Consider the following 12,625-nt stretch of genomic DNA (forward strand, 5'->3'; position numbering starts at 1 on the left):
CACATTTCCACATCTCCAGTCTATGGGTACCTCCCCTGAGTCCAACAAAGCTCTCATAATTATGGCTAAGGGTTTGCTTACTTCCTTTGCTACCTCCTTTAATATAACTGGATAGATCCCATCCACCCCGGGTGCCTTTCTTGTGTTTATCTTCAACAATTTCTCCTCCACTTTACTCTCAGTTATTACAAGATTATCTAGCTTACTGCCAGAGTTGAATACACCTTAGGCATTCCCCTCGCTGAATAACTCCTCATGTGTGAATGTCAATGCAAAATATTCATTTAGTTTGTTAGCTACCTGAGCAGGATCATCAACAGTTGAACCATCGATATCAAGTGGAACAATCTAATTCATCCCCTTCCTTCTAGAGTTTACATAAGTAAAGAACTCTTTGCTGTATTTCTTTGCACCCTTTGACAAAGATGTCTCGTCATCTGCCTTCGCCTGCCTAACCTCCTTTGTAACTTGGTTACAGACCAGCTTATATCAATCATGGGCTTCTGTGTCACATGTTAATTTATATGTATCCCATGCATTTTTCTTCTCTGCCATATGTCTCATTAGTTCATCTGACATCCATTTAGGCCTGAACCTTGAACAATATTTCTTAGTTGGTATGTAAGGCCTAGTAGCTTCCAAGATAAGTTCTTTGAATGCTTTCCATTTTGAATTTGCTGTTGGTAACATCATCAATTGGTCCCACTGTATAGAATTTAAATACTGTCTCAGATCATTGTGGTTGCCTTTACGAAAGCAAAAACCCTTCCCTTTACCCCTGATGATAGTTACCTCTTTGAGTAAATCCCACTTCAGCACACTGTGATCACTGCCACCTAGTGGTTCCTTTATCTACAGATTTTTAATGCATGAAGAATCACTACAGATAATCAGATCAAGAGTATTACTCCCTCTAGTTGCCTCCCGAACATGCTGATGTAGAAAACAATCATCCAATAAATCCACAAAAGCTTTGCTAGTGTGTGAGTGACCAACCCACAAATTCCAGTCAATATCTGGGAAATTAAAATCCCCCATTATAAGACTCTGATTTACTGGCCCACTCTATTTCCCTGTACAGTTTCTACCAATGATTATGTCACACCAAACTGACTCGACACTGCACTGTCCAGAGATGTCGACTGGCTTCACTTCCTTGGATTTTATGTGTGTCTTAACTAATAGCATAACCCCTCCTCCCTTCCTATCCTGTCTATCCTTTCTGTACACATTGTACTCCCCAAATTCCAGTTCTGCATTTTTTTTGGTAGTTGTTGGCACATAGGCTTCTGTGGCCATAATGCACCTCCCAAGGTTTTTGCAGTACTTTGATCCAAGCCCGAGGCGGGAATCGAACCCGTGACCTTTAGGTTGCCAGACAAGCACTTTACCCACCCGGCTAGCCCGGTCGGTGCCAGTTCTGCATTCCTTATATCTATGTGATACTACGTCTCTGATATCCCAACAATATCTGCCTTTGATGTTTTGTGCAATACCTCAAATTCATCAAATTTATTTACCAAACTTCTAGCATTGGTGTACACACAAGTATACATGCACCTGTTCCTATTCTCAGCTATCCTAACACAACCCGTGTGTTTACTTGTACCCGAATGACTCACAGCAGTCTCTGAAATATCCTGCATCTTGTTTTCCAGGCTGCTGCTCATTCCAATAGAAGCAGTGCAAGAATCACTTTCACCTCTGCCAGTGGCTACTGTTAATCTATTAGTCATTGTATCCCCTCCAAGCTAGCAGTTTTCCGACCCACCTAACACTGCCTCGATAGCACCAAGAAATATATTTGCACCCTTTCTATTTAAATGTATCCCATCCCTGTAGAAGCAGTCTCTCCTGTCGACAAGCAAAGACCAGGCTGAAAAAAATTCTACCCTTTGAGCCTTGTACAATCTCTCCAGGGCCGAATTGATTGACAAGGCTCTCATCATATACTCCCTCCTATCGTGTCTGGGCAGAATTAGAGACACTTTCACATTCAACCCTAACTCGCAACTTTTTTTTCAACATTAACCTGTACTTGTTGAGTAAATCTGTAGATCTCTTACTCTTAATGTCATTGGTTCCAACATGTACAACAACATCACCTTTTGTGCCCTGAAAAGATGGTATCTGCTCTACAACCTCATCAGCTTTTGCTCCTGGCAGACATACCCTGGTCCTGTTCCACCTATCCTTCTTATATAGTATATTCCCCGTCTCCCTGACAATAGAGTCACCAACATTAACTAGTTCCTTTGGGACCAGCACATTCTGCCTTGAAGATTGCCTCTGTGTTGCCTGATGCACAGGAGTGAGCTCTGTCGTTGAGCTGGGCAGCTGAGAGCCTGATGGGCCGCTAATATTAATTTCTTCGAGGGCATTTACCCTACACCCGAAGCTCTCATAGACGCCTCAGAACCCATCAGAAGCTGAATTGGCCCTAATTTCTTGACACTCCAGACACCTAGCACACACAAAGGCATCCTCCTTGGCTAGATCGTGTCCTGTTTTAGAAAGGTCGGCAAACATTTCACACATTTTTTTTTGAGACCGATTTTTATTTTATTATTATTAGCTATATGGTTCAAGGAAGCCTGATGCTTATGCTGCACTAGCCAAAAAAAAAAAAAAAAAAAAATTCCTGAGCCACCCTGAGAGAGAGAGAGAGAGAGAGAGAGAGACAAAAGGGAACCACCGAGAAAGAGAAGAATGATGATATCTAGCTCAGGACCCTGGGTGTGCCATGCCCATACTCGCCAGATGTGAGCCCCTGGGGTGAAGCATTATAGCATCGCCCCCTTCGTTTCTCCCTCGAGCCACAGCACTCTCGCTAGTCTGTGATCTTTTCTTTTCAGCTCTAGTCTGAGTCATGATTTCCGTTTAAATACAATTTAATTAACAATGAAATTTAATAAGATTAATATTTTTGATTAATTGATAATACTATAATAAGCTAACAGATTCCTAATACAGTGCTTCGTATTACGCTATCTAGTTTAACTTTATACCTTATGCTATCAGTTCGAGATATATATATATATATATATACACACGTTAAGCTATTTCTTATCAACTACAATATGGCGGCTAGTTCAACAATATTGGCGCCAACACCGGGAGTCGTAACTTCCAAAATCGCTGGTCAAATTCAAAATAAGAAGCTAACGAATGCTACTAAACCAATTTAATATCTCTGTAAAACACAATGTACTATGTTAAATAATGAAGAATATGTTAAAAATTAAAAAATACTTATCCCTTTACAGCAGCCAAAAATCCATCCGTACTGTTCTGCGATTACAATGCCCTCTCCTTTACTATCCATTTTTAATAGATTGCGCTAACACAAAAGCCCAATAAACTGGAAAGTGCAAATTTCTTTATTATTTTATGGTAGTGACCTCCGGAAACGTGTTTTAGAAAAATATCACAAAACCATTCAAAATTGATTCTTCTAACGGAACATATGATAACGATGAAAGTGTAGTGCAATTTCCATTATAAAAATGACCTTTTAGAGAGATAAACAGCTTAGTTACATAGCGAAAATTTCAACATCCGAGGTCTTGGAACGAATTACCAAAAAAACAATGTGTTATTGGGTTCACATTACGATATATTCACGTTACCTCCATTTATTCCTACAGGATGCAAAATACGTTTCCATGATTTTTTTAAGTTTACACCAGCTGGCAAAAACTAACGTAAAGTCGAATTTCCATAAGTCGAGTATTACGTAAGACAGGGAGTGGCTGTACACCAATCCCGTATTGTGGAGACACATTGCTATCAGTCGCCTCAGTACGGCACTATTCTAAATTAAAAAAAAAAAAAAAAAATCACTGCTCCAATGGAGAAGTAAACTGCTATTCTCCAATGGGAAAATGCTTTTTATTTAGAGTAGTGCAATACCAAGTCAGCTCATGACAAAGTGCCTCCACAAATAGAGATTTTTCCCTAAATTTACATGAGCAAGATTATTATTAATGTTTTCTATGAAAATAGACACACTGCTGTTATTAATATATTAATGTTATTATATATTATTAATTACAAATTACTAATATATTTATACGTTCTTAGATTACAATTTATATTTGCTATTCATAAAATAAAACGAATGACACAAAATCACTATGCTATTTAATTGAGAACTCTGAACAGAAAAGAGAACGTGTTTTACATTTAAGAAACTAATAACAATACAAAATATTTTTTTACCTTATGATCAAGGAGCCTTGATGAAAAGAAGTGATTAGTGTTATGGTTCTTAAATGTCTCTCCAGCATAGGCAACCATATTCAGATCAGGAAAATCTCTATTCAGGTCAACACCATTTGCATTTTTTCTTCCTGCTAACCAGTCATGGCCACCACTCTGTTTTTAAAAATAATTGTCATAAAATGAATTATGAAAGAATGAAACTTTCACTACTACATTACAAAATTATCATCCAACTTCCACAAAGATCCTCTGATGGCGAAGGTAAAAGCCAACACGAGAACAACGAGAAACGTCGGATAACTTATGTGGAAAATTAGTTTCCCTACACCAGACTCTAGCTCTGTTTGCTCAGTAAAAAGACAGTAGGTGTTATCGGTCTGGAGAAAAGTCGAGAATGATATATTGATTGACAGGTAGGCGTGGCAAATGATGTGCTGATTGGTGTGTAAACACAACACACAATAACATCGGTTTAGTATCACTTTAATAGCATTAATGGTAACTTGCCCTAATCACACATGCCCTAATGAACGCTTTCCATAATGGTGAAAAAAGGTCAACTTACCTCCACTTGAATCCCATGGGAGCTTGAACCTCTCCTGAAGTGGAGAGGAAAAAAGGTTAGGTTACCCTAACCTTTTTTCTTTAGAATCACAGTCACATTTAGAAATACATTCATCAAAAACTCAACCAACGTTTTATTTTTCTTACAAATTTCTTCCATCTTTAAAAGATTCATCGCTACTATTACCTGTTTACCGTTCATCACAAAACCATTATACACTGTTCTTTACTCATAAATACACATTATAATGCCAACCAATGACTACACAGTAGCATGTCATCTGTCGCACTCACCACCAATCATTTCATTTGCCACACCTACCTATCAATCAATATATCCTTCTCGATTTCAGCTCCAGACCGATAACACCTACCGTCTGTATACCGAGCGAGCAGCGCTAGAGTCCGGTGTCGGGAAACTAATTTTCCGTGTAAGTTATCCGATGTTTCTTGTCGTTCTCGTGTTGACTTTCTTTACCTTAGTCCATCTGATTTGTTCACTTGCAGCTAATTTAATCCTAAATCTCATACAAAATCTCACAAAAAGGATAAAAATAACTCCATTTTCCCAAGTACAGTAAATGCAATTTTATCAGTATGTATGAGTGGTGAATTAAAATAACTAATATGCTTTGATTACCATAGTGCCAATATTGTTTTGACTCTGTCGGAAACGGTGCATAATCATTCTTCAATAGTTAATGATCTGTGCACTTAAAAAACAGCAATACAATCAATATGTTCCAAAAATCCAGCAGGTGAAAAGTCCCAATGCTGCCATAGTTATGATGTGATAAACTTATACTCCATTTATACTCCATACAGTATATGTTTATCATATACAATGGAATATATGATAAACATATACTCCATTCTCGACTTTTCCATTTCACTATTTAAGAAAAGAGCCTTACTGAACTTGTCCATTGAGGACAATCCTGGCTCTGGCCACTTCAACTTTGAAAAAAAAATGATTTCATAGTAATGTTCATGATCTAATAAGGAGTGATCTGCATTTTAAATGCAGACCATTCCTGATTAGAAAACTTTCTAAAATCCAAGTATATGATATCAAAATTGTTTTTTGCATCCAGTTCCTTTGTGACCACATCATAGTATCCAATCAAATTGTTCAGACAAGAATCCCTTAACAAATCCATGCTGTGAGTTTAGTATAATTGCATTTCTTTCTAGATGGACCTGCATTTCTTTCTAGATGGACCTGCATTTCTTTCTAGATGGACCTGCATTTCTACTTTCATCACTGGGTACATTATTTTCCCTGGAACAGAAATTAAACTAACAGGTCTGTAATTATTTCTGTGACCCTTTGATCCCCTTTGTGAATTCGGGATACATTTGCACATCTCCAGTTCGTGGGGACGTTCCCTGAGTCCAAGGAAGTTCTCATAATTATGGCTAAGGGTTTGTTCAATTCTTTTGCTGCCTCTTTTAATATAACTGGATAGATTCCATCCACCCCAGCTGCCTTTCTTATGTTTAATTTCAACAATTTCTCCTCCACTTTGCTCTCAGTTATTACAAAATCATTTACCTACCTGCCAGAGTTTGATAAACCTCTGGCATTCCCCTCCTTGAATAACTCCTCATGTGTGAATGTACAGTGGCGGACAAAAAAACTGCTTGACTTGTGAATTTTGCAAATAATGTGTTTTGTGCTGCATTGTGGGTTGTAGAAAACAGAGATATATATCCCAAAATGCATTTTGGATATATATATCTCTGTGAATGAAATCCAATAAAGACTCCACCTTATATACCAAATTGCCATAAATACCTTCCCAAAGGGTAAAATATGTAATTAATGGAAATATGAGAACTCATGCAAATGGCAATTATGACAACCAAACACATTTTATTGCATTTAGTTGTACAAACTGAAATGCGCCCCATAGCCGGGTGGGAAGGAGCAGCAGTGCGTAGCACACGCTTCTTGATTAGACCGGGGTTCAAGCCTGTCACCACCAAATACGGAGGATGCGGAAAGGTCAGGGAATGACCACTACATATCCCGGAGCAATATGGCCTTAGTTGCTAATGCTCCTAAAAAACCAAATAACAAACATAACAAACAAACAAACTGAAATGACAAGTTAACGTAATAGTATTATGTACTGTATATCAGCAAAATAAGTCCTCAATATTTTGTTATTCCTCCTCAAGCTGCAATTACAGCCTTGCAACAATCTGGCATAGAGTTAATCAACTTCTGGATATATGACTGCCCAATTTCATGGTACTACACCCTTACAATGCTCTCCTGCAGCTGAATTTTGTTGGCTTCTTCTGAGAAATTTTAGACAACATTACGTACCAGCAATTTTCAGTAGGGTTCAACTCTGCACTGTTGCGGAGCCAGTCCAACACTGTAATGCTAGCATTTCTGAGGTATGACTGCACCTTAAGGGTGAAAAATGAGGGAAAACATTGGTGTAAGTATGTTTTAAGCCTTGTGAGACAAGAAGACAAACTCATCATTAAATTTAAATAGCATAAAACTTACCAATTTTACTGTGTGGCAAGGTGCTGAGTCCTGTTGAAAAATGCAGTTTCGGATATCTGTGTGGTGATCTCTAATAATGGGTTTCAGGCACTCCTCCAAGATAGCAGTGTAGGCTTCTGCATTCACCGTTCCATTAATAAACTTAATTTGCCCCACCCCTTTGCTTGTTATGCATCCCCAGACCATCTGACCGGTGGGGAACTTTACAGTTGGTGTTATCCAGTCAGGATAGTATTCAGATTTTCGTCTTCTGACATATCTCTTCCCATCTGAGCCATGCAGGCTAAATTTCGATTTATCAGAAAAGATGATGGTGTCCCATTGCTCTTTTGTCTATAAACATGTGTTTTAGCCCGAGCAAGTTGCGTTGCTTCTTCCTCATTTGTTGAGTCAACAAAGGCTTCTTCTTGGGCCGATAGGCATGCAGACCACATTCCAAAAGCCATCTTTGGTTAGTTTGTACACTTGTTTCAACACCAGAGGCCATTTCTTATGACCTAATCCAGGTTTTCTCTTCGTATAACCTGTTTCACGCTTTAATTTCCACACCCAGGATACTGTTGACCAGTGGCAGCCTATTTTATCAGTGATAGCACATGTAGAAAGCCTTTCCTGGGACAAAGCAGCAGCTACACTTTTTTTTTCTTGTTGTCAACTGAACATATGGAGTCATTCTGACACCTTCGTAAAACAGGATACTAATGAACGTGTATACCCTTCCGGCACTGTATTTATAGAAAAGGCTGATGCAATACCTTGCAATTACTGCCTGATGCAATAGAAGCATTATCTGAGGCAATACCTTTGCTTTGCAACAAACAAAATGACTGTAGTTTTTTTGTCTGCCATTGTAGATGCAAAATATTCATTCAATTTGTCAGCTACCTGAGCAGGATCATCAACAGTCAAACCATGAATATCAAGTGGACCAATCTGATTCATCCCCTTCCTTCTAGAGTTTACATAAGAAAAGAACTCTCTGCTGTTTTTCTTTGCATCTTTTTCCAAAGATTTCTTGTAATTTGCCTTCATCTGCCTAACCTCCTTTGTGACTTGATTACAGACCAGCTTTTATCTGTCATTGGCTTCTGTGTTACCTAAATATTTATATGCATATCGGGATCTTTGTCAACATGCTACTGCTGACCCACATACTTTGCTTCTTCCATCATTACTGATGACAAATCTTGAGTGCCTGGCTATGGAACAAAATTTGATGATCACAGAGAGTGGTGAATTCTCACTTGTTCTTTGTTTATCTGCTGCTGCTGACCCATACATCATTTCTACCATCATTACTGGTGACAGATTGTGGATGTATGGCTATGACCCAAAACAAAGGCCCAGTTCTCTTGATGGAACACAGTCTTCTCTAAGACTCACATTAGAAGGAAAGGGATGAACAACATTGGCAAACTAGATATGAATGGCATAACTACTGATGATCTCATTCAGCCTGTGACAAACTAAATAAATATTTTGCATCATTCATTCATGAAGAAATTTTTAGGGATGAGAACAAAAGAAGTACATCAAGTTATAACTGGGAGCTAAATGATTCTGTTATAACTGCATTAGCAAGGGCACATGATGCAAGAAAGCAAGCTTATATAGCATCAGCCAAAAAAAAAAAAAAAAAAACAGACACACATACACACCCTTCTCATTTCACCCACCCCACCCACTCACTCCAAATGTTTGTCTAGTTTTGCCTTGAATCTGTTTAGGCTATCAACTACAACGACAGATAGAAGTTTGTTCCAGCAATCAACCACCCGCTGGCTAAAGGCAAACTTCCGCACATCTATCCCATAACTGTCTTTCCTCAATTTGAATTTATGCCCTTTCAGGTGATTATTTTGAGCAAGAGAAAGAATCCCATCAGCATTGAGCATGCTCAAACCATTCAAGGCTTTATACACCACAATCAGATCACCTCGCAGGAGCCTAGTTTCCAGACACTGTAATTTGCAAAACTTAAGCCTTTCTTCGTAAGAGCAACCCTTTGTTCCATTCACTAATCTTGTTGCCCTTCTCTGTACTCATTCCAACAGCTCTACATCCTTCTTAAAATGATGCCTCCAGACCTGTATACAGTGATCAAGGTGTGGCCTGACCATTGCCTTATAAAAGGGGATAATCACCTACTTATCCCTGCTAGAAAAATTCCTGTATATCATTGACAAGACACCATGAACTACTCTTGCAGACAGTCTGCACTGCTCAGAGAACTTCATATCTGCCTGTACAATTACCCCAGGTCCTTTTCACTCTCTACCACTGTCAGAGTAGTACCACACAGTTGATGTGTTAATCTGGGACATTGAATTGGAAGCAAAGCCTCAAAGGCTCGCAAGCGGGACGCTGTTCCCCGAGACTGAAGAATTCATGCTGGCCATCCAAGACCAGGTAATCAACAGCAGAAACTATAGAAAATACATGGAAAAGGAGGCTGGAATCTCAGATGACACATGTCGACGATGCCACCTGGCCTCAGAAACGATCCAACACATCACCGCGTGGTGCAAGGTGATCACCAGACTGAGTACACTCATAGACACGACCAGGTAGTCAGGATAATACATCAGAAGCAAGCGAAGAATATCAGTTGACCAAAGAAAGTGTACCATACTACAAGTATGAACCCCAGGCAGTACTAGAGACCCTAACCCACAAGCTGTACTGGGACCGTGCCATAATAACGGATAAGACAATCCCACACAACAGACCAGACATAACCCTTGTGGACAGATGGAAAAGGCTACCTACCTGATTAACATAGCGGTACCCAACACTAGCAATGTCCAGCAAACCCATGAGGAAAAAATTAGGAAGTACACGAACCTGAGACAAGAGATCAAGGAGATGCGGCATATGCAAAAGCATCAACCATCCCGATCATCGTGTCAACCACCGGTATGGTACCAAAGACTCTACACTGCAGCCTAGCAGCAATAGGTCTCCCACAAGGAACTCCAGAAAGTCACAATCCTAAACACCTGTAGGATAGTCAGAGATTTCCTCGACCAACAGTAACACCAGACACCCATGTTTAGTCTCTAGAGCAAAGTTTCCGGCATCCCCCCTCCCCCATACTTCTCCTTCAACCCATGCACGGTACTAAGTGCTATAGGTTTTGATACCTTTCATGTTTGGGGTTTTCATAAAAAAAAAAAAAAAAAATTATATTTGGTAGCAGTACCCATCACAGAGTGGAATCCCCCAATCAGGGAGAAATAATATAAGAGCAATAATAATAATAATAATAATAATAATAATAATAATAAGGGGTGCGATGGCCCAGTGGTTATGACACTGGACTACCAGCCTGATGGACCCAGGCTCGAGTACCACCATGGCGGAAGCGAACACGGCTCCATCACGCTAGGAGACTGGTATATTAATAGAAATAAATTAGAATAATGATAATAAATTAATAGTAATAAAAATTAATAAAATAAATAAACATTGTGAAAGTTACTCGAAGAGACCTACCTACCACAAGGTTGGAGTGGCGCCATCTGGCATCACTCGTGAGAACTACCACTGGACATAAGCCAAAGTTAAACAGGTCCACCTCCATAGATGGATGATGTCACAGAGAACTATTATTCATACTGCATCGAGTGTGGTGCTGGATAAAGTCACTCGCGTTCAGGCCTTAGGCAGAGAGGTCAGTTCGAAAAACCAGACAGTCTCCTGAGGAAGACAATGGAGTGAGTGGCGCTGTCCCCCGTATGGCTACCACAAGAGAAGAGCAAGACCACCAGCTCCACCAACTGGAAGTGCTTCCTGTGCAACTGCACTAGTGGCCACCCAGGAAGGGAGAAAACGCCAATGCATGAAGTGCAGCATTGAAATGAATACATCATGCAAGCATACTACGAAATAACGAAGCTGGAAACCGATATGACAACTTACAGGGTGAGACTACATACCAAGTGGTTGGAACGATTTCCTGATATTCAGGTCATCAAATAGCGGACTAGAGAAGGACCATCATTACGAAGAACCTGATAGCTCCTGCAACCTTGGAAAAAATCAAGCAGGGTGTGAGCAATCAACTACAAAGGATAAAGAATATGGAACCAGAGGAAGAGCAAGAAGAAATACAACCCACAGCAGCTGAAATGGAAAGAGACGAGGTCATGATATCCATTATTGAGGATGAGTGGAAGATGGCCCTAACAAAATTCGAAGGAACAGACCCTACAAAGACTCATGTGATACCGAAGCAGAGGCCGAGTAGAACCTTGTGGAGAGTCACAGACCACCTGAATCAGCACATAATACCGCATTACCTCGACAGCAATGGTGCAACACTGGAGGCCATCCACACATCCATCTATTGTGCTGCAGTACAGCCACAAGGATTAATGGAAGAGAAGCGAGAGACCAGCAGCAGAAGAACCGAAAACAGAAGAAACCACCAGCTTGGGAAAGAAGACTTCAGCAGAAGATAGAAGAATTAAGAGTCATGATAGGCCAATTGACCCAGTAACAATGGGGGCAAAGTGAAGAGCATCCTCAAGAGAGACAGTGTCCACAGCAAACATGAGACAAAAAATCAGAGAATAGAGAGTTGTTGTTGTTGTTGTTTGGTTTTTAGGAGCATTAGCAACTAAGGCAATATTTCTCCGGGGATATGCAGTGGTCATTCCCTAACCTTTCCACATCCTCCGTATTTGGTGGTCACGGGCTTGAACCCCGGCCTAATCAAGAAGCGTGTGCTAGGCACTGCTGCTCCTGCCCACCTGGCTACAGAGGCGCCGAATAGGAGAGTACTTGGACACATTGAAGCAGAACCTCCTTGCACTCAGCAAGAGACTACACCGATACAAGAGAGCTCCCAGAGAAAAATAAACAACCGAATCTTCAATGAGGACCAAAGAGGCTTCTACAGGAATCTTAGAGAAGATGGGAAAGAAGGGAACGGATCACCTGAGAAGAAGAGGATTGAGGAGTTTTGGGGAAACATATGGAGCAGGGAAATAAGACATAACAGCCGAGCCACCTGGATAGAACTAGAACGCAAGAAAACCAAGGACATACAAGAAATGAGAGGGTGGGAGATTTGGAAAGAAGCAAAACAGATGATCAAAGACTCTCACAATTGACGAACTCCAAGAATAAATAACATCCATGACTACTGGTACAAGAAGCTCACTTGCACACACAAGTACCTGGCAGAGCAGTTCACCCAAATGATAAGTCACCCAGAAACAATCCCGAAGTTTCTCACTCAAGGAATCACATATCTGAAGCCTAAAGACGAAGATTCAAGAAACCCTACGAAATATAGGCCAATCACCT

The 12,625-nt window shown here is 40.1% G+C and overlaps 1 protein-coding gene across 1 annotated transcript in view; it reads right to left on the reverse strand.

Annotated features, from left to right (window-relative positions):
• The window catches only part of LOC150089708 (carboxypeptidase E-like), a 116,647-nt gene that overhangs the window by 70,059 nt on the left and 33,963 nt on the right, over positions 1–12,625 (reverse strand). Inside the window, exon 3 of the mRNA XM_090368749.1 lies at positions 4,222–4,377. Within this exon, the coding sequence (XP_090224875.1) occupies positions 4,222–4,377 (156 nt within the window). The remainder of the gene's footprint in view (positions 1–4,221; positions 4,378–12,625) is intronic.

This window comes from Mastigoproctus giganteus, chromosome 2 (genome assembly GCF_048544385.1).
Source record: "Mastigoproctus giganteus isolate SK-2022 chromosome 2, ASM4854438v1, whole genome shotgun sequence".
In the NCBI taxonomy this organism is placed as follows: Eukaryota; Metazoa; Arthropoda; class Arachnida; order Uropygi; family Thelyphonidae; genus Mastigoproctus; species Mastigoproctus giganteus.